Source organism: Xyrauchen texanus, chromosome 5, assembly GCF_025860055.1.
Source record: "Xyrauchen texanus isolate HMW12.3.18 chromosome 5, RBS_HiC_50CHRs, whole genome shotgun sequence".
NCBI classification, from domain to species: domain Eukaryota; kingdom Metazoa; phylum Chordata; class Actinopteri; order Cypriniformes; family Catostomidae; genus Xyrauchen; species Xyrauchen texanus.
In genome coordinates, this window is record NC_068280.1 from 28,570,168 (window position 1) to 28,589,472 (window position 19,305).

General features: G+C 40.0%; 1 protein-coding gene across 3 annotated transcripts in view; it reads right to left on the reverse strand.

Moving 5' to 3' along the window:
- Positions 1-19,305, reverse strand: part of mnd1 (meiotic nuclear divisions 1 homolog (S. cerevisiae)) — a 104,985-nt gene that overhangs the window by 34,165 nt on the left and 51,515 nt on the right. For all 3 annotated transcript variants that reach the window (XM_052126366.1, XM_052126365.1, XM_052126367.1), the window contains exons 5-6: positions 17,005-17,079; positions 16,575-16,689 (exon numbers count right to left, since the gene is read on the reverse strand). In XM_052126366.1, the coding sequence (XP_051982326.1) occupies positions 16,575-16,689; positions 17,005-17,079 (190 nt within the window). The remainder of the gene's footprint in view (positions 1-16,574; positions 16,690-17,004; positions 17,080-19,305) is intronic.

Sequence of the window (19,305 nt, forward strand, 5' to 3'; positions counted from 1 at the left end):
CTGCTGAGGAATAGTAGTAAAAATAAATTTGAATCACTGATACTTCAATTTGTCTGCCTTTGGAAGTCCAAACAACGAGCTTTTGCAGAAAACAAAACAGGTTCTTTTTGACATGGCGACAACACTAACCCAACTCATCCTAGCCTCTGCTATAACTACGTTTTTGAGGGTGGGATCAAGTTGCCCTTAGGCAGGCATTATGCAATGTGTTACATAATTTAAGGAAGAAATGGCTGAACTACAATCCAGCCATTTCTTGTAGTTCATGAGCAGTGTTGTCTGTGGGAGAGAATAACTCCCTTTTGCGTGGACTGTGCTTTGTAACTTTGCAGACCTTTAACAGGCACAAAGAGCTATGTTACACACTAAAGGAAAGGTAAAATGCCAAAAAGCATAATAGGGCCTCTATAAAATATTCAAAATTGTTGTTCTATAATAAACAAGTAATTTGGCTAGTGAAACAAAGTTTTGAAGACATATTGATAGCATTACAAATTATTCCATTCAAGATGTAGCAACATACGCGTTTGCAGTTGTATGCAACCAACCAGTGGCGTCTGTACGCAGGAGTAGATCAGCTCAAAACAAGCGTGCACTGAGATGACTTAAATGAAAAATATAAATTTATTCATCAAACTTATTCCTTGAACATGTTAGGTTGGCATTACCAACTGAATTTTATCCCGACTTCTGAAAAAAATCTTTAAATGTACTCTGGTATTGTCGATGGGCACAGCACATGACATATATGATGCATGTTCAAGTGTTGGACTGTACTGCTTTAGGTAAGACAGTGGTTATACTTCATTATTCATTTGGCTGCCATGTTAATGGAAAAACAAATCAAGCATATTCCAGTTATTGAGTCTTTATTATAAATATGACGTGAAGACATACTGATTGTAGACTTTCTAAATATCGGTTTTGTTTAGTATGTTGTTTTGACATTAGTATTGTCCAGTAGCTAGCATGACCTGTAATGTCTCTACATCGCTCTTGTATTTGTATTGAATGCAGAGCAGAAGAGAGAGTGGCAGCGAGAAAAACACAAAAGTAACGTAATGCTTTACTTTCTACAAAAAGTAACTTAGTTACTTTGTGCTTTTGTAATTTAGTTCTTTTTTTAAGGAGTAACGTAATATTCTAATGAGTTAATTTCCAAAGTTACATTACACAGCACTGTCCACATGTAAAACGAATCCCGTCCGATTTATACAAGGATGCGCTTATCAGTTTTCTCTCAACAATGCAATATTGACCAAGTGCTACATATTCTGATAGGACCTGTGGTGAACATCAGTTAAGATGGCATTCCATGGCAGGGACCCTCTCTAACTGCCAGAGTGAAAGATATACCACACTGTGATTGGAACCTTGGTGAATGAACAAACAAAATGTTCAGCAACATCAGAGAAGATGCCAAGACAAATACCAGACACCTCTTACAGGGCAGGAAGGGGGAGTTTCTGCACCTAACACCACCAAGGAGAGGACTTTTCATAGGACTACAGGTTGACTTAAACGCAAACTCATTCCTAAGGTTTAGGCAAGAACTGCCATAAAAATTCCTTCATCACCTCCTGGATGCAGCAGCAGTGGAGGGCCACAGAGAACTATTCATACCCATGTTTGGAGGACTTAAATTAATATAAACTGCAACACATCCACTCCATCTTCACGCAAAGCACAGTTTAGGTTAATGATTATTGACTGTTAACAACAGTTCACGGGACAGACCTATTAACAGATAAACGAATGCCTGGACGATGACTTAACCGTTTCTTATCGCATTTGGTCTATCTGTTCCATACGATGCCTTTAAAAATTTAAGCGGTTTGGTAAAGAAATAATGCATGGGTAAAACGTTAAAAGACACTGCTTCAACACTGTACTTTATGCTATGGAAATTAGTTCCAGACTAGGGTGGGCAACTCCGTGCTACTTCAGACACCAGTGGCCAAATCACACTCCAGTATCGGAAAGGCGCCAAATTTCAATCTCCTCATCAGAAAGGGATAAATGTGTCTCCCGGGTAGACATACCCTTGTTCTGCGTTTTCAACTGGATAGGGAAGGAGAAACCAACAGACACACCATGTCCTGTGTTTCTGACCTGACGAGGAAAGAGACTACATGATAGCTGAGGTTAGGCTTTTTTGCAAGCAAAACCTTTTATATTGCTATCAGCTGCACTCTATCTGAAAAAGGGCCCCAGTATTGAGCGACCTTATCTGACCCTTACGGCTCCTCCAGCAGCACAGCCTAGCCCACAAAGGACCTCTGCATCGGCAGATATTGCCTGTCCCACACGGCTCCTCAGTGACGCAGCCAGCCTGCAAAGGGCCCTGTGAAGGTTCAACTGACCCAGCTGCTTAGTCCACACTTTAAGGACCCTCTTAGTGCAAGTTCAGCATCCTCCAGCCCAGTGTGGCAACAACTACTGGATCGCAACTCTGCGCCCTTCCCACAGCACACTACCCGCATCACCTGTGAAAGACATCTCTACTGCAGTACTGATCACCCGACTGTGTGGAACATAAATATAAACTTACCAAACCTTTTTCTAGAGACCTTGGCATAAGTTTATAGCTGCAGCATATGTTTTTCTAACTTGCTTCGATAACAGTTACCTGAGGTCAGCTTGTTACAAATAGGTATATAATTTTTTTAATGATAAATAAGCATTATCACCATTTTGCCAGAGACATTAGGTGGTTTCCCATAAGGAGCATTCCAATACCATTCTCTTCCATTGCTACATTCAGTTCAACAGCATTGCATTTATCCATTCTGTGTTCAAATATATATTTTTTTTTATTGTTTAATTCAGTACTTTCCTTATTCATTTATCATCCTTTAGCGGTGCATATTCATTATTAGCATTATTAATCATTGTGGAATTTGCTCTTGCATACCTATTGTTAATACATTTCCTTAATTTTATTACAACTGTGTCTTCATTGTGTTGATGATCAAAACCTCTACTAGTTGTCCAGATTCTCAAAAATCCTTCAGATAAATCAGCCGACCAACTCCTAGTTTACATCAATTCTAAATTGAAGAACAGCTCTTTTGGGAGTGTTCTTAAATTGTTAAGATAGTATTCTTGACTGGTGCCCCGTACACACACACGACTGATGAACATGAGTGATTATGAACATGAGTGTTCATAATCACACCTTAAGTGACACGTGATCAAATCACTACGTCATTGGTGAATTGAGTAGAAACCACTACACATGGTGCCCCATGTGAGGAATACTAAGATTGAAATTAATCTTCTGTTCATCAACACAAAATAATTCACCTGAACGATTGCAAGGTAATTACTTGAACAGGAAACTAAAATTCTCAGTTTGTCAGACACGGTTTGCTTGGCAGGTGGTTCCTCCCAGGCCTGATTCATAGTTTCTTCCCTCAGCTCTGTGGTACCATTTATGAATAGGATTTGTTGCAGTTGAATTGTTTGCAGTAAATAGAGTTAGCAGTGGTTGTGATTATTAATTATAACTAATTGCTACTACTAAGTATAGCAAAGGTCTCATATACCTTGTAAGTCTAACAAATGTGAGAGTTCGTGTGAACTTAATATAAGGGTAGTTCCCTCTGACCACTCAGAGCCAAGAGCTAAAATCTTTATCACCAGTCAGTGTGTGACTTACATTGGCTCAGTCACGTCAAACTATCAAAACTTTTGTGCTAAATACTGAGATTAGCTAGTTGCTATGTGCGGTAAAGTACCTGTCAAAAATGGCAGAATTAACCCTGCCTGAACAGCTGGTTGTAGACTTGACCAGTGCTGTGAACCCAGGTTACATAGAGATGATTAAGTACTTCGATTATGATGAAACCAACCTCAAAACACCACAACTAACCACTGAAGCAGCAGGCCAGGCTTTAAAAGGCACCTCGCTAATCAAACTCCTCTCTACCTTAGCTCTAAATTGGGTTGCTCAGTTAACTCATGCAATAGACAGTCTCCCTTGCTAATGAACAGATGAGAGATAGGGATATGATGATCCAAGCGCTAAAGAATGAGCTGACTGATCTGCATCATGCGAATTACCATTTGAAGCTGGAAACCAGTAGGTTGTCTGCAGAGAAAGAAGACTGTGTATTAATGAGAGACAAGAAGCATAAATTAAAAAGGTTATAAGAAAATCTAGACCAAGGAACTGAGCTTGGAACAGCTCAAGCATGAGGGTTTAGGTTCAGTCACTGTACCATGTAACCAGGATATAGCCACTCTGCAAACAGAGCTGGCTCAGACTCAAAATGATTTGTCAGCACAGGCAGCCAAATTAAGAGTAGCGAGTATGAGTGAGAAACAGGCCAAGGATGAGTTAAAGTCAGTCTTGTCTGAAATTTCTTTCTTGGACTTTGAAATGGAACACAAACTGTGTATTGAGTTGTTTAAGTGACAACTGTGCAATTAAAAAAAGGCTCTGGTTAAACTCAGGGCAGACAATAAATTATTAGATGTATAGAACAGTCATGACAGAATTGCTGCCAGAGCCAGAGAGTGGGCAGATAAAGCTGATATTGTAGAGCAGAGGCTAGAGGAAATAGGGAAAAGGGAGCAGTTAATAATAAATAAGGACATAAATAAGGCCATGAACCTGAGCCACAAACTGTGCGCTTCAGCTCATTCAGCCCACCACTGAAAGAACCCCTACTTGATAGCACCTCACAGAGACAGTGCTATCAGACCCATAGTGATGATGTAGTTGCCAGTGGCCCAACCTCCGCTGCAAGTCCCAGCCATCCTTACGAAGTAGATTCTGACCAACCAGGAAAAACCAGTCGCTCCATCCTTGATTTCCGTAGTATAGCGCAGTCCAGAGACAGTAGGATGCGTCAGTTTAGGGAATTAGCACGTGACATCGAAGCGTTCAATTCCGATACCCCTGGAAGCAACAGAGTTGTACATTTAAGATGTAAACTACGACCTGTCATACATCCCTGAGGCCACAATGGCAGATAAACTACTGAAACGACATGAACTGAACACATGAAATGGTTTCATGGAGAGACAAAGTCCAGCCATTGCTGGTAATTACAACAGAATACACAATTAGAGATGCACCGATTGACCGGCCAGGGACCGGAATTAGCCGATTTTCCACATGCTCGGCCAGCCTCACGTCTTTCCGATTCCAAGCCGGTCCGTTTTGTTGCCAGCGGCACAGGCAATAACGTCACAGCCGCACGTAAACATGTCATTGACGTGGAAGATCTTCACTGTCAGTGAAGAATACATAAAGTTCGAAATGTGTAATAATTGTAAGGCCAAAGTAAACCGTGGGGGAACCACCACAATAACCTTCGGATCAACAAAACCTAATTAGACATTTATAACACCATCACCAAGCTGAAAATGCCCATTTTAAAAAAGAAGCTAAAAAGGGAAAGCGGCTAAAGCTAGCCAGAGCTCAGAGCCATCCACAAGTCACCAGCCTCTCCTATCATCCCTTGGAATGAGCAGCGAAAAAACCAAAGCAATTACAAGGAAAATTATGGAATTCATGGCCCTGGATGACCAGCCGTTTTCCATAGTTGAGGACAGAGGGTTCAGAAATCTGATACATTTCCTCGATACAGAGTAGGAGGTACTTTCCAACGTCGCGTTGACAGAGTTGTTTAATCTCGTGTCATGTCACACACGCAGCCTGTTATCTGTCAACATTTTGGTACACAAATCCGGGTGAGGGGAAGTGGGGTGCTGGATGGCAGAGGCAGGCTAAATATTATAGAAATTGTGCCGTTGTAATTTAATGTGCTGAGTAACGTAATTTTTCCCACCGTGTCCGATATTAAAATCGGTGCGACACACATTGCAAAAGGCGTGGGCATTGTCGATATGGCTTCGGGATATCAAATTAAATTCTTCCATCCAGCTGTTGTTAAATGTACATGTATATTTAGTTTTTTTCACAGGAGCACCAGCTTCTCATGAGTCTTCTCCTCCCCTCCACCAGTGATGCTTGATTTAACATCCCGCGTCTACTGCCTACGCAGATATTCAACAGCGCAAATGGGTTATAGGTTGCCAGGTTGAGGTCATAAATGATTTGTAATGTGTATGATGTGTCGATTGTGTGAGTAGGATGAGTTTCATTCAAGATCTGGCAACTGGACCAACTTGGAATAATATATTGATGTGATTATTCATATAACGTGGTTTGGGCCATACAAATTAAGGGAGTTTTTTTTGGGAGAAATAACAAAACGGGAGACTCCCGGGAAAAACGGGAGTGTTGACAGGTATGTTACAAGCCGTTCCCGAAGCAGTGCTCAGTTTTACAACTGATATTTGGACCTCTAACGTAAGTTGAGCGCATTGGACACTTCAGTTTTTCAGATCTTTGGAATTGTTTTGTTAGACGAGTAAATAAAGAGAAAAAGGTCCATTTATGAAAATAGTGGAAAATGACATTATTATATAAAGCAACTTATTTGCAGTTAATTGTTATTTCTACCTCTTTCCAGTCACAGAGCACTTTATTTTGAGAGTTGTTTAAGTGAGAGAAGATCCTGTAACTTAGTGCAGTTTGGGGGAAACTGTAATGTTTAATAATTTATTTTATTATGAAAATAAAATGTTGCATTGAAGAAAGGTAGATTTTGTTTGTATATGTGGTCAATAATAGTTCTTAGAAAGAAAATAGGAATCGAAAAAAAAAATGGTATCGGCAGGTCACACTTGCAAAAAAAAAAAAAAATTACAAATCGGCCAAGAAAATTGCAATCAGTGCATCTCTATACACAATATATCAAAACCTGTCTGTCTCCAGGCTTTCTACCTTGCAGACTAGCAATATCACTATGAATCACCCAGAGAGAATTTTTAACGCATAAGCAGAGTGTATTGTGCTGGTGCTGATTCTTCTAGAGCAGAAGAGGATGTGATGTTTAAAAGTTTAACTGTGAATAATTTGCATCCAACAATTAGGAAATCCATTTCACTGTGGTAGATGTTGATCACATGACTGCAGCAGAGTTAAGACAGCTTGCAATCAGGGCCTGGGAGAATGAGAAGTTACAAAAAGACAAGACCGACAGGGACCCAGGTACTCATGGGTTTGAACTTGACACGATAGGGAACCTCCTCTTGAACTAGAAGAGTCAGAGCTTCCCCAAAGTGAACCAGCCTGTACTAGCCACCACTCTCGGCCAAAGTCCGGTGAGTTCCAACAGGACACACAGGGCCATAAATCCTCAAGCAATGGAGGATACAAGGGTGGCAGAAATACACAGAGAAGGCACAGGAGGTTCAGATAAATCAAGGGAGAGTCACAAACAGGGCAGTCAGAAGAAAAGGATTGTGATAACTTGAAGCAAATTCAGAGAATACTTGCTAAAGTACACAAGGACCTTAAGTCAGAGGAGCATACATCCTAGAAAGAAAAGGACCCCCCTAAGCAATGACTAGGCCGGGACCCCTCCCCCACCTAAAGTGTACTTCACAGGGTGGGGGGGAAGAGCCAAGGGACAGGAGAACCATGCAACAGATTGTGAGGCCTAACCAATCAGATGTCAGCAGACCTAACCCCAGTCTCTGTCAGTTCCTTGGTGACTTGACACAGAGAGGCAGGGCCAGAAGGATTTACATTTTTGTGTCCATTGAAGGTGTATTAACATGTGACACATTGCTAGACAATGGCTCAGAAATGTCTTTGGTGTCACCTGGGTTTTTTTAAAAACTCACCCAAGTAACCAACTCACTAGGTAAGTGAGCGTGTTGTCAGGTCAAGATAACTAGCTAAACACAGGATCAGACCCCTATTAACCAACGGGTGTGGGTTGAGTTAACCTTTGGTGAGATGAAGATAGTTCACACTATGTTCTTGATTTTGACACAGAACAGCTTCTTATTGGTCAGGATTTGTTGAATAGGCTCACACGATTAATTAACTATCACAGCTGTCAATTGTGGGCACAGGTCAGATTGCCCCGGCCCTTCAAAGAGACTTTCACGTCAGAAGCTATGCAAGGCAGTGGAGGTAGAGATGACATCTGACTCTAGTCAGCTGACAATGAAGGATTCCCACCCTAATGAAGAGGCACCTGCTGTGAGGGAAATGCAAATCATCAGCCTCCAGTCAGCAGACACGGCTCATGAGAACAAGATCCCCTAGAGCTGTTAGAGAAGAAAAATGCATTTTTGTGGAACTTCTTAACACCCAGGTATATAATCTGCAGGTGCTGGGCAGCATACATGTTAATTAAGTACTGATCAAGGATGCTGTGATTGCACTCTGGTCAGAGAAGTCAGGAACTGCACCAACTGTTACAAGAGAAACCTTGCATAATTCCCATGGTAGAAAATAAACAGATTTTTTGGCTTGCTAGTTGCCCCCAAACAACAGTTAAAGAGTGGAGTTTGCTCGGTCTCCCTTAAGCTTGGCCATAAACAGTTCAAGCTCTACATGCTTGTGGTGCCTGACCTGACACACTCAGTATAAATTGGTTCTGATGTGTTAGTGAGACTAGGGGTGCAGTTAGACAGTGTTGTGGTCCAGAGCAGATATTGGCCCTAAAATACTATCATGTGATCCTAACAACATGCATTCTGGTCAGACAAGCATGTTAGGTTATGAATACGTTTCACACAATGGTCCCTGCACAAACTGCAGGGGTACCAGTCAGACTAGTCATAAAAAGGGGACAAGAAATGAACCAGACAGTCCTAGCCTTCTTCCAGCCCTCTGCTCAGTTTTGTAGTTTGGGACTCACAATCTTTGGTAACCCACAGCTTGAATTGTAAAACGGCTCACCTTAACTTCTCTAGGATACCGGATTGATGGCTCAATTCATGATTTTGAGTTATTCCTGCCATAGGAGAGCTTCCTGACTTAACTATAGAGAGAGACAACTGCGAGAAACTGTGAGATGATTTGAATCATAACCCACCCATGTGCGTTTGGAGCTATGTGTAGAGTAGACTTTGAAAGTGATTGTGAGATAGTGATGCATACTGCGATGGCCCAAGAGTCGCATGCAACAGTGAACTGAGAAAGATGCAGAAAAGTGCGCTGAACCATACTCTGGCTTCAAATCAGAAGTTCAACAACAGCTAGACCAGACAGACACTCTTGACACAGAAGTCCAGCATCAGGAATTAAGGCAGGTGTTTTATGAGCACAAGGAATCTTTTCTAAGGATTACTATGATTGTGGAGTCACAGACATCCCACAGATCCAAATGCCCACCTAACTTTGTGTGGCAATACAAAAATTCCACTCACTGCTTTTCAGAATCAGAGTTATTGCCAAGTATGCTTACACATGCAAGGAATTTGTCTTGGTGACAGGAGCTTCCAGTCTAAAACAACACAAACAAAACAAAAACAGCAGCAAGACATAGGTAATTAAAACAAAAACCAATAAAAATAAAAATTATATAATTATTATTATATTATTATAAAATTATACGTACATACGCTCACCTTCATACATGCCAACATACACACGTAGTGCAAATCTATTACAAATCTGTTATATAAAAGAACAAAAATACAGTATATTATGTACAGTATGTAATGGCAGAATGTATATGCTGGATAATATAAATAGACTTAACTGTGTATTTCACATAATTATTGCTCAATGGGGCAATTTAACAGTGCATGAGATGGATAGCCTGAGGGAAAATAATGTTCCTGTGCCTGACGGTTCTGGTGCTCAGAGCTCTGATTTTACCAGCCTTTTCCCTCACTCTGGAAGTGTATAATTCTTGAAGGGGGGGCAGGGGGCAACCAATAATCCTCTCAGCAGCCCGAACTGTCTTCTTTAGTTTTCTGATGTCGGATTTCGTTGCTGCACCAAACCAGACAGTTATTGAAGTGCAGAGGACAGACTCAATGACTGCTGTGTAAAACTGTATCAGCAGCGCCTGTGGCAGGTTGACGTTCCTCAGCTGGCGAAGGAAGTACAACCTCTGCTGGGCCTTTTTCACAATTGGGTCAATGTGTGTCTCCCACTTCAGGTCCTGTGAGATGGTAGTGCCCAGGAACCTGAACGACTCCACTGCTGCCACAGTGCTGTTTAGAATGGTGAGGGGGGACAGTGTTGGGGTGTTCCTCCTAAAGTCCACAATCATCTCCACCGTTTTGAGCGTGTTCAAAGGTTGTTTTGACAGCACCAGACAGCCAGCCGTACAATCTCCTTTCTATATGCAACCTCATCGTCATATCAGATGAGGCCAATGACAGTGGTGTCGTCTGCAAACTACAGGGAGTTGGTTTAACTTAGTCCGGCGAACAGCTGGGATGATTGTGTTGAAAGCAGAGCTGAAGTCCACAAAAAGGATCCTTGGATATGTCCCCAGTCTGTCCAGATGTTGCAGGACATGATGCAATCCCATGTTGACTACATCATCCAGAGACCCGTTTGCTCGATAAGCAAATTGAAGGGGGTCCAGAAAGGGTCCAGTGATGTCCTTCAGGTTGGCCAACACCAGTCTCTCAAATGACTTCATGACCACAGATGTCAGGGCGACAGGTCTGTAGTCATTAAGTCCTGTGATTTTTGGTTTCTTAGGGACGGGGATAATAACGGAGCGTTTGAAGCAGCATGGGACTTCTCACTGCTACAGTGATCTATTGAAGATCTGTGTGAAGATGGGGGCCAGTTGGTTAGCACAGGAACGAAGACACGCTGGTGAGATGCCATCTGGGCCTGAAGCCTTCCTTGACCTTTGCTTCCGAAAGACACGGCACACATCGTCTTCACAGATCTTGAGTGCAGGTTGTGTAGCAGGAGGGGGGAGGAGGGGGGTTGCAGTTAATGTTTGTGTGAAGTGAAGGTCCGAGTGTGTGTGGGGTGTGAAATTGGGCCTTTCGAAACTGCAGTACAACACATTCAGGTCGTCAGCCAGTCGTTGGTCCACCACAGGGTTGGGGGTAGCAGTCCTATAATTAGCAAGTTGTTTCAGGCCACTCCACATGGATGCAGGTTCGTTAGCTGAAAACTTGTTTTTCAGCTTCTCAGAGTAGCTTCTTTTAGCCACTCTGATTTCCCTATTCAGTGTGTTCCTGGCCTGATTATACAAGACTTTATCCCCACCCCTGTAAGCATCCTCTTTGGCATGACAAATCTGTTTGAGTTTTCCTGTGAACCATGGTTTATCATTGTTGAATGACAAAAATGCCCTAGTAGGGATGCACATGGCCTCACAGAAACTGATGTATGATGTAACAGTATCTGTGAGCTGCAGCTTCAAAAACACTCCAATCAGTGCAGTCAAAGCAGGCTTTTAGTTCCAGCTCTGCTTCATTAATCCTCTCCTTTCAGTCCTTACAACTGGCTTTGTTGATTTTAATTTCTGCCTGTAGGTCGGAAGATGAACCAGACAGTGATCAGAGTCCCAAAGCTGCACGTGGGACAGATCGATATGCATCCTTTAATGTTGTGTAGCAGTGATCCAATATATTCCTGTCTCTGGTGGGGCATGTAATGTGCTGTCTGTATTTGGGCAGTTCACGTGTGAGATTTGCTTTGTTAAAGTCCCCAAGAATAATAATAACAACTGAGTCCAGGTATTGTTGTTCTGTGTCTGTGATTTGATAAGCCGGCTGTTGCAGCACTATGTTCCCAGACGCGTTTTGAGGAATGTAAACATACCAGAATAAACGAAGAAAACTCCCGTGGCGAGTAGAACAGCTTACAGTTAATAAAGAACGCTTCCAGATTAGGACAGCACATCCTCAACTTTGTTACATCTGTACACCAACTTTATTTGATGTAAAAGCATGTTCCACAGCCTCTCATTATCCTCGTTTTCGTTTCTTGACTCAATTTAGGAAATTATAGATTTCCTGTTAGAGAAAAAGATCATATGGGAGTGCAATTCCACCTACAATTCTCCAGTTTTGCCTGTCTTAAAGCCAAGCGGAAAGTGGCATTTAACCGTAGATTACTGGCAGCTCAACAAACAGGTTTCCCTATCATGTTGGCCTATTATACATCTTGACAAAGAGCTAGCAAAGGTTAATACAGCTAGAAATGTCACAACGTGATGTACAATTTCTCCTGGCTCAGCTAATTATCCCTAATGTGATCACACCCACAGGCAGAGGGCGCTATTCATACGGTAATGTGCTGAGGCAATCAATGCAAATGGTAAACGCCCCGACTGTGCCTTAAAAACATCTAGTTCATTCACTTTTCGTATGTGAAAGAACGAACGCACAATATACAATTGAGGAATCTCCTGGATAGTGACGAAGAGTTCATATTTTCCTCAGAAGAAGACAGGGACACCGATGAATGTTTATATTTCGAATTAAGATTTGATCCAGCGGAGGATACAATTTCGGATAAGTAATTTAGTTTAACTTGTATATTAGTTGACATATTTTACATAAACATGTACATATTTTACTAGTGGTACTGTTTCCAGACTTGACAGCCAGGATTCAGAGTATTGAAATATGTCCTAAGCAAAGTTTTAGTTACATTTAAATGCCGTTTTGGCTAAAGCATGTATTTAAATTGTATGCTGTATTATATAAATATGATATATAATTTGATATAAAAATAATATGAATGTTAAGATTATATTTTAAATAGTGTTTATGCTGCCTCATTATCATCAACAAAGCTTGTGTTAAGGTTAAATGAGTAAAATGCACTCAGGATATTAATAAGTATAATGTGACACTGAAGACTGCAATAATCAGGGTTTCTGAAGGTTTCATAAAATCTAATTTAATGCTTTTTATGCCATACATGACTAACCACATACACACATACATATATACATATATACACACACACGATACATTTTTAAAAAGCCCATGTCCCAATTGTAACCATTCAATTTGACAATGATGCAATGATGATAATCTTGGATATTTGAGACAATCTACATCATTTAAATAAACTATCACTCTGAACTGAATTAGAAATGGCTCAGGAGACAGCTTAAAATATAAAAATGTATTTGCAGATATATCAAATTTAATTTAACATAGTACCAACCAACTAGATATTGAATGCTATAGGCATACTAAAAATCAGGCTATGACTGGAAAAAAAAAAGCCATTATGTTTATGTTTGTATAAATTGTACCGCCATCGAATACACGTAACCTCCTTCAACTATAACCACAAATTCTATTAGACTGGACAGTGAAGGAAAAACTCTGAACTTTTTAAGGCTGGAACTTAATGCATGCAAAATTCAAGTGTTATAGAACTTAGTTTTAACTTTGTGTAAATTAGAGAATTAATCCATGTGCCTTAGTTCGCTCACTTTTAGTTCCAACTCTGACTCAACATTTTTTAATTCATTGCAATTGTCCTTGTATCTCCTCATAGAATTAGATTTTGTAATCATTTCAGCCATGAGTGTGTTAGATTAGTTTTTGGCCTGCTCAGCTAGTTGATCGACATCATTCATTCTCTTTCTGTCACATTCCTCATTGATAGGCCCAGGGGAGGGGTCTTCTGTCTCCTCAGGTGTGAATTACAATCAATATTCATGATAGTTCACGCCTCCTCGCATATGACTTTTCTAACACTAAAAGTGTCTTACAAAAGTTCAATTACTATATTGTTTGTATAAATGAGTGATCAGGATGGTTTTCACATCATTTTGAAGCAAAAACTAAGCTATAAGGTCCAGTTCTCAAAAGGCTTGGACAAATGTTTAGTATGTGTTATATGGCCTTATTTCTATGACTTAAAATGTTTGTTTTTTCAAAAACCATGCATAAACGTTTTCTTCTCAAAAATACAGTATGAATACAGAATGCTGAATACAGTATTATCAGACTTTAGCCATTAATATGTTTTTAAGCAACTGAAAAAAGCACAAATGTCAAGGCATATCAAAACTTCTCCAGGGCCCAATAACACCCTCTCAAGTGATCTGAACACACAGAGTGTGTTTTCTTCCTATATAAATTGAGTGATTCATGGCCAGGTTCTGCCATGGGTGTTCGTGAGCTGTGCCATCTTGGTCACCGGTGCTCTCAAGCAAATTTTCAGAGCGGATTTTTTTTTATATCCATGCAGTGTTTATATGGCATCAAGTAAACAAATGGTGTTTCATCATACCAGCGTGTGTGGAAATGTTTAAACCATGTGTGTGACAACTAACTCGAATCCCATAGAAAAATGCAAACAAATGTGTCCCCACTTAATATATACATCAACGGAGATGTGGATGCAATCTTTGTTAATTAAAACATAATTTAGAAGGACTGATTAGAACCTATAACCTCTTATGTAATGGGTAGATTACCACTAGACCACTCAGTCGCACTCTTTATACCAGCACTGAATTATGTACTTCTCCACTGACATACAATATCTCATGACTGACAATAGTACACAGAGATTAAGTTTTAAAATATATTATCTTATTATGGGAATCCCATCTCTCTTATGTTTGACAGCGGCAAATCAAATGCTTAAAGTCTGAAGCAGTCGCAAGATTTCCAAACACAGCAGCTGTTTGAATAATCTACATATTCTCAAATTGAATATACTTTAAGTTTATTTTGACAGTGCACAGAGGAAAAATATGCAACAACAGAATTGCATTAAAATTACAAGCCTAAATGACTTCTGTGCTCATATTAAAATCTACTTAGACTATCTTAACACCTAATGCCATGAATTCAATTTGTAATTTAATTTAAAGCCAGTTTATGGATACATAAAAACAGTAAATAATTTCATTGCAATATAATCTTTAGATCTACATATTTTTCAATAAATAATTATATTACATTATAGCAAAAAAACAAATGAATGGCAAAAGTATGCAAACAGGAAGTGTCTCATATCTTGTGTGCATTGTGTGATTTAGATAAAAACTGAGCTGTATGTTTTTTCTTGGGGGCTAATCACATGGACGTGGCTATTGTGGGTCACAGTCATAGTGCCACCAACTGGCAGCAGGAAGTGTGGCACTTACAACAGATTTGAAAAACTTCTTACATTTACCCAAATTGCTTACAAAGTTTAGACACTGCTGATGGAAAATTTTGAAGGGATGCTTGACAGCTTTAATAATGTTTTCATGGCAATGGATTAAATTACATGAAGTTGTAGTCAAACTGAAATGGTGGCATATATCTAATACACATTGTATGTTTAGGGTCCAAGTTTACATTAATATTGAGTTGTTGCTGTGTCCATCATGCTTTGTTTTACAAAAGCCACCAAATGGAAAAGTACCCATGGTGCTTGAGCCCGTAATTGCTGTTTGCAGCTTTATTTATTATTGTTATAAGAAAAATTTGAAAAAAAGTTTAAATCTATCATAATATGACATGATTAATGATTTTCTCATGATTCTGGAAGCCTGGTGAGAAAGTTAACTTAAGTTATGAGTCATGTTCTGATTCCTCTTAAAGGTGCAGTATGTTAGATACAGAAACCCTTGTTATTAATGAAACCTGTGGCCGTTAAGTGAACTGTAGTCAAGTTCCTGTTGCTTGTGCACACACTCCATATGTACGGGACCGAGCATTGGCCAAAACAATGATGTAAAGTACAAAGAGGCTGAACGTGATTCACCGGTATCATGCTGACAGATGAGGTAGCATAATTAAAATTACACAGTTATGATTGTTTTACTACAAACTTTGAGAATTAACTAAAACTACTTATCAGCGAACATAGCATAACTCCTACAAACATACAGCTACATACTACCGAACTATACCAGACAATGTTGCACTGTTGTGCGTTTTGTATGTCATATGTTGTCCTACGATCAAGAAACCAGCGTATTTGCTTAAATTTATCCTGTATACCTGACATTTAGTACAAAGAGAATATCGTTGAAATAATTTTTAAAGTTACGAAGCAAGGTAGCTTAAAATTTATCAGCGTTTACTGACAAGATCAAGTTAGCTAAAATTACACAGATCAATCCTTATGGCACTATATTTCACATGCTTTGCAGTTATGTAAGCATAACTGTCCAATAAGAAGAATGCCAATTCAGGGTCAGGTCCCTCCAGGAATCAAATGCCCTACCAATGTTCACTCTAGATTTTTGGTCGACCACGATCACACTTAGCCAGACAGGATTAAGTAGATAAATGTTTTTTTTTGGCTTATTCAGAGTTTGTGTAAGACTCTGTGTTGTGCTGGATTCCATCTCTAAGATAACGTTACCTAGCAGTTTGTTGCTGTTGAATAGCGGAAGAGAAGCACTGAGGCATGGCTCTCGGGAGTGTGCATAACATCATATCCTTTGGAGTTTCCTGGCAAAATCAACCCGCTCACTTCACATGAAAATCAGTATACAGGCTTTAATAGGCAACCTAGGAAGTTCAGGAAGGGCTAATTTTTTAAGTTGCATTACAATCAGTTCACAAATTGGCAAATATAAAAAAGGCGACTATTACATGAAAATTGTTACATACTGCACCTTTAATGTAGGTCTTAGCAAACGTTCCTTTTCTGAGCCAGTATGCAGCTAGAAAAAAATCCCTTTACCAACTATTTTGAACTTGAATTATGTCATGCAAAACAGAAAGTTTAATTTCTGCTAAAAATTATTGTTAGTCTACTTCACGAAAATGCGGAATTAGATCTGTGTAGTACTCACGTATCTCCTCCACCAATTCTGGATCACATTCTTTGTATTTTTCCAGTTCAGCCTTCATCTGGTCTCTTTGACCTTTCAATGTCACCAGCTCCTTCAGAAGAGCCTCTCTCTCCTCCTACACACACACACACACAATCAGATACTACACTACATATGAACAAAAACTCACCCATCTAGACATATTAAACTTAACATACTTCAATGTCACATTTACTCTTGCATGGCAAAATTCAGTGGTCGAAATGTTCATCTCAAAGGGGAAATGTGCAATAAGTATTTTGGCCTAAATGATGTCAAAGAAATTTCCCCATGCCAATTTTGCAGTCACTGGAAGAATTCCACCCTGCACAGTTAAATGTGACAGAGCCTTAACGCACCTCACAGACAATACATAGTAATCTAGTTCAGAGAGATAGAGGTGAATACACACGTTTATTTCACGTCCAACTTTGGCTTTGTCAACTGCTTGCTGAAGGGCTATTTTACGCTGCTTCCCCTCCTCATGCTACACAAAGGGAAAAAGAAAATATCAATATGTGCACTTATGCAAAAAAAAAAAAAGAAGATCTTTCAATGACAACAAACATATGTTTTTTTTTTTGAATATACAGGTGCTGGTCATATAATTAGAATATCATCAAAAAGTTGATTTATTTCAGTAATTCAATTCAAAAAGTGAAACTTGGATATTATATTCATTCATTACACACAGACTGATATATTTCAAATGTTTATTTCATTTAATTGTGATGATTAAAACTGACAACTAATGAAAATCCCAAATTCAGTATCTCCGAAAATTTGAATATTAATTAAGACCAATACAAAAAAAGGATTTTTAGAAATGTTGGCCAACTGAAAAGTATGAACATGAAAAGTAGGAGAATGTACAGCACTCAATACTTAGTTGGGGCTCCTTTTGCCTGAATTACTGCAGCAATGCGGCGTGGCATGGAGTCGATCAGTCTGTGGCACTGCTCGGGTGTTATGAGAGCCCAGGTTGCTCTGATAGTGGCCTTCAGCTCTTCTGCATTGTTGGGTCTGGCATATCGCATCTTCCTCTTCACAACACCCCATAGATTTTCTATAGGGTTAAGGTCAGGCGAGTTTGCTGGCCATTTAAGAACAGGCATACCATGGTCCTTAAACCAGGTACTGGTAGCTTTGGCACTGTGTGCAGGTGCCAAGTCCTGTTGGAAAATGAAATCTGCATCTCCATAAAGTTGGTCAGCAGCAGGAAGCATGAAGTGCTCTAAAACTTCCTGGTAGATGGCTGCGTTGACCTTGGACCTCAGAAATCACAGTGGACCAACACCATCAGATGACATGGCACCCCAAACCATCTCTGACTATGGAAACTTTACACTGGACTTCAAGCAACGTGCATTCTGTGCCTCTCCTCTCTTCCTCCAGACTCTGGGACCTTGATTTCCAAAGGAAATGCAAAATGTACTTTCATCAGAGAACATAACTTTGGACCACTCAGCAGCAGTCAGGTCCTTTTTGTCTTTAGCCCAGGAGAGACGCTTCTGACGCTGTGTCTTGCTCAAAAGTGGCTTGACACAAGGAATGTGACAGCTGAAACCCATGTCTTGCATACATCTGTGCGTGGTGGTTCTTGAAGCACTGACTCCAGCTGCAGTCCACTCTTTGTGAATCTCCCCCACATTTTTGAATGGGTTTTGTTTCACAATTCTCTCCAGGGTGCGGTTATCCCTATTGCTTGTACACTTTTTTTCTACCACATCTTTTCCTTCCCTTCGCCTTTCTATTAATGTACTTGGACACAGAGCTCTGTGAACAGCCAGACTCTTTAGCAATGACCTTTTGTGTCTTGCCCTCCTTGTGCAAGGTGTCAGTGGTCGTCTTTTGGACAGCTGTCAAGTCAGCAGTCTTCCCCATGATTGTGTAGCCTACAGAACTAGACTGAGAAATCATTTAAAAGGCCTTTGCAGGTGTTTTGAGTTAATTAGCTGTAGGGTCTGAACCAACCAGACACACACTAATTATTCATTATATACAAAGGTCTATGAAACTCCTCCGAAACTAACATCCCAAATGAAACGAACACCCTGGCAGAACCAAGTCTCAGGTTACAGGGCTGATAAGGAGACTTTTACGACCTCCAAAAGGAGTGTTCAGAGAGTGCTGACTCAATTCTTACTGAGGAGAAATGAACCCTTTTAATCATATATATATATATCTATCTCCATGTGATAAATGAATTGACATGTATCTAATGTTCCATCTCATGATTTTCCTTTATGTTGTTTGGTCTATGTTTTCTTGCAAACTCTAATGGGTTAATGTTTCAGACTTTGCATACTATGGTTAACCGAAATATATGTGTGGCATATTTGGTCTCTATAACTTGGTATTTGAAGATTGAAATGACTGTGTACATGATATGTCGATAACAACAACATATTAGTATTACAAGAATATTTCCTAGTTTCTTCATCGGCTACCACCCCTACAGGGTGCACATGCAATGAGCACCCTTAGAACAAAGAGCAATAAACCAAATTCCCGCCTGGAACTTCCACCCTTCTTATTGGTCAAGCCAATGAGAGGTGGGACACGTTTTCTAAGGTTATAAATTGCATCCACACCGGCCCTTCTCTCTCTCTTGCTTCTTGTCCACTTGCTTTCTGGTCCTCTTAGCCCTCTCTTAGCTCTCTGAGCCTCGTGCTCTCTTACTCTCTTGGTCCTTCCTGAGAAGTCCTAATGA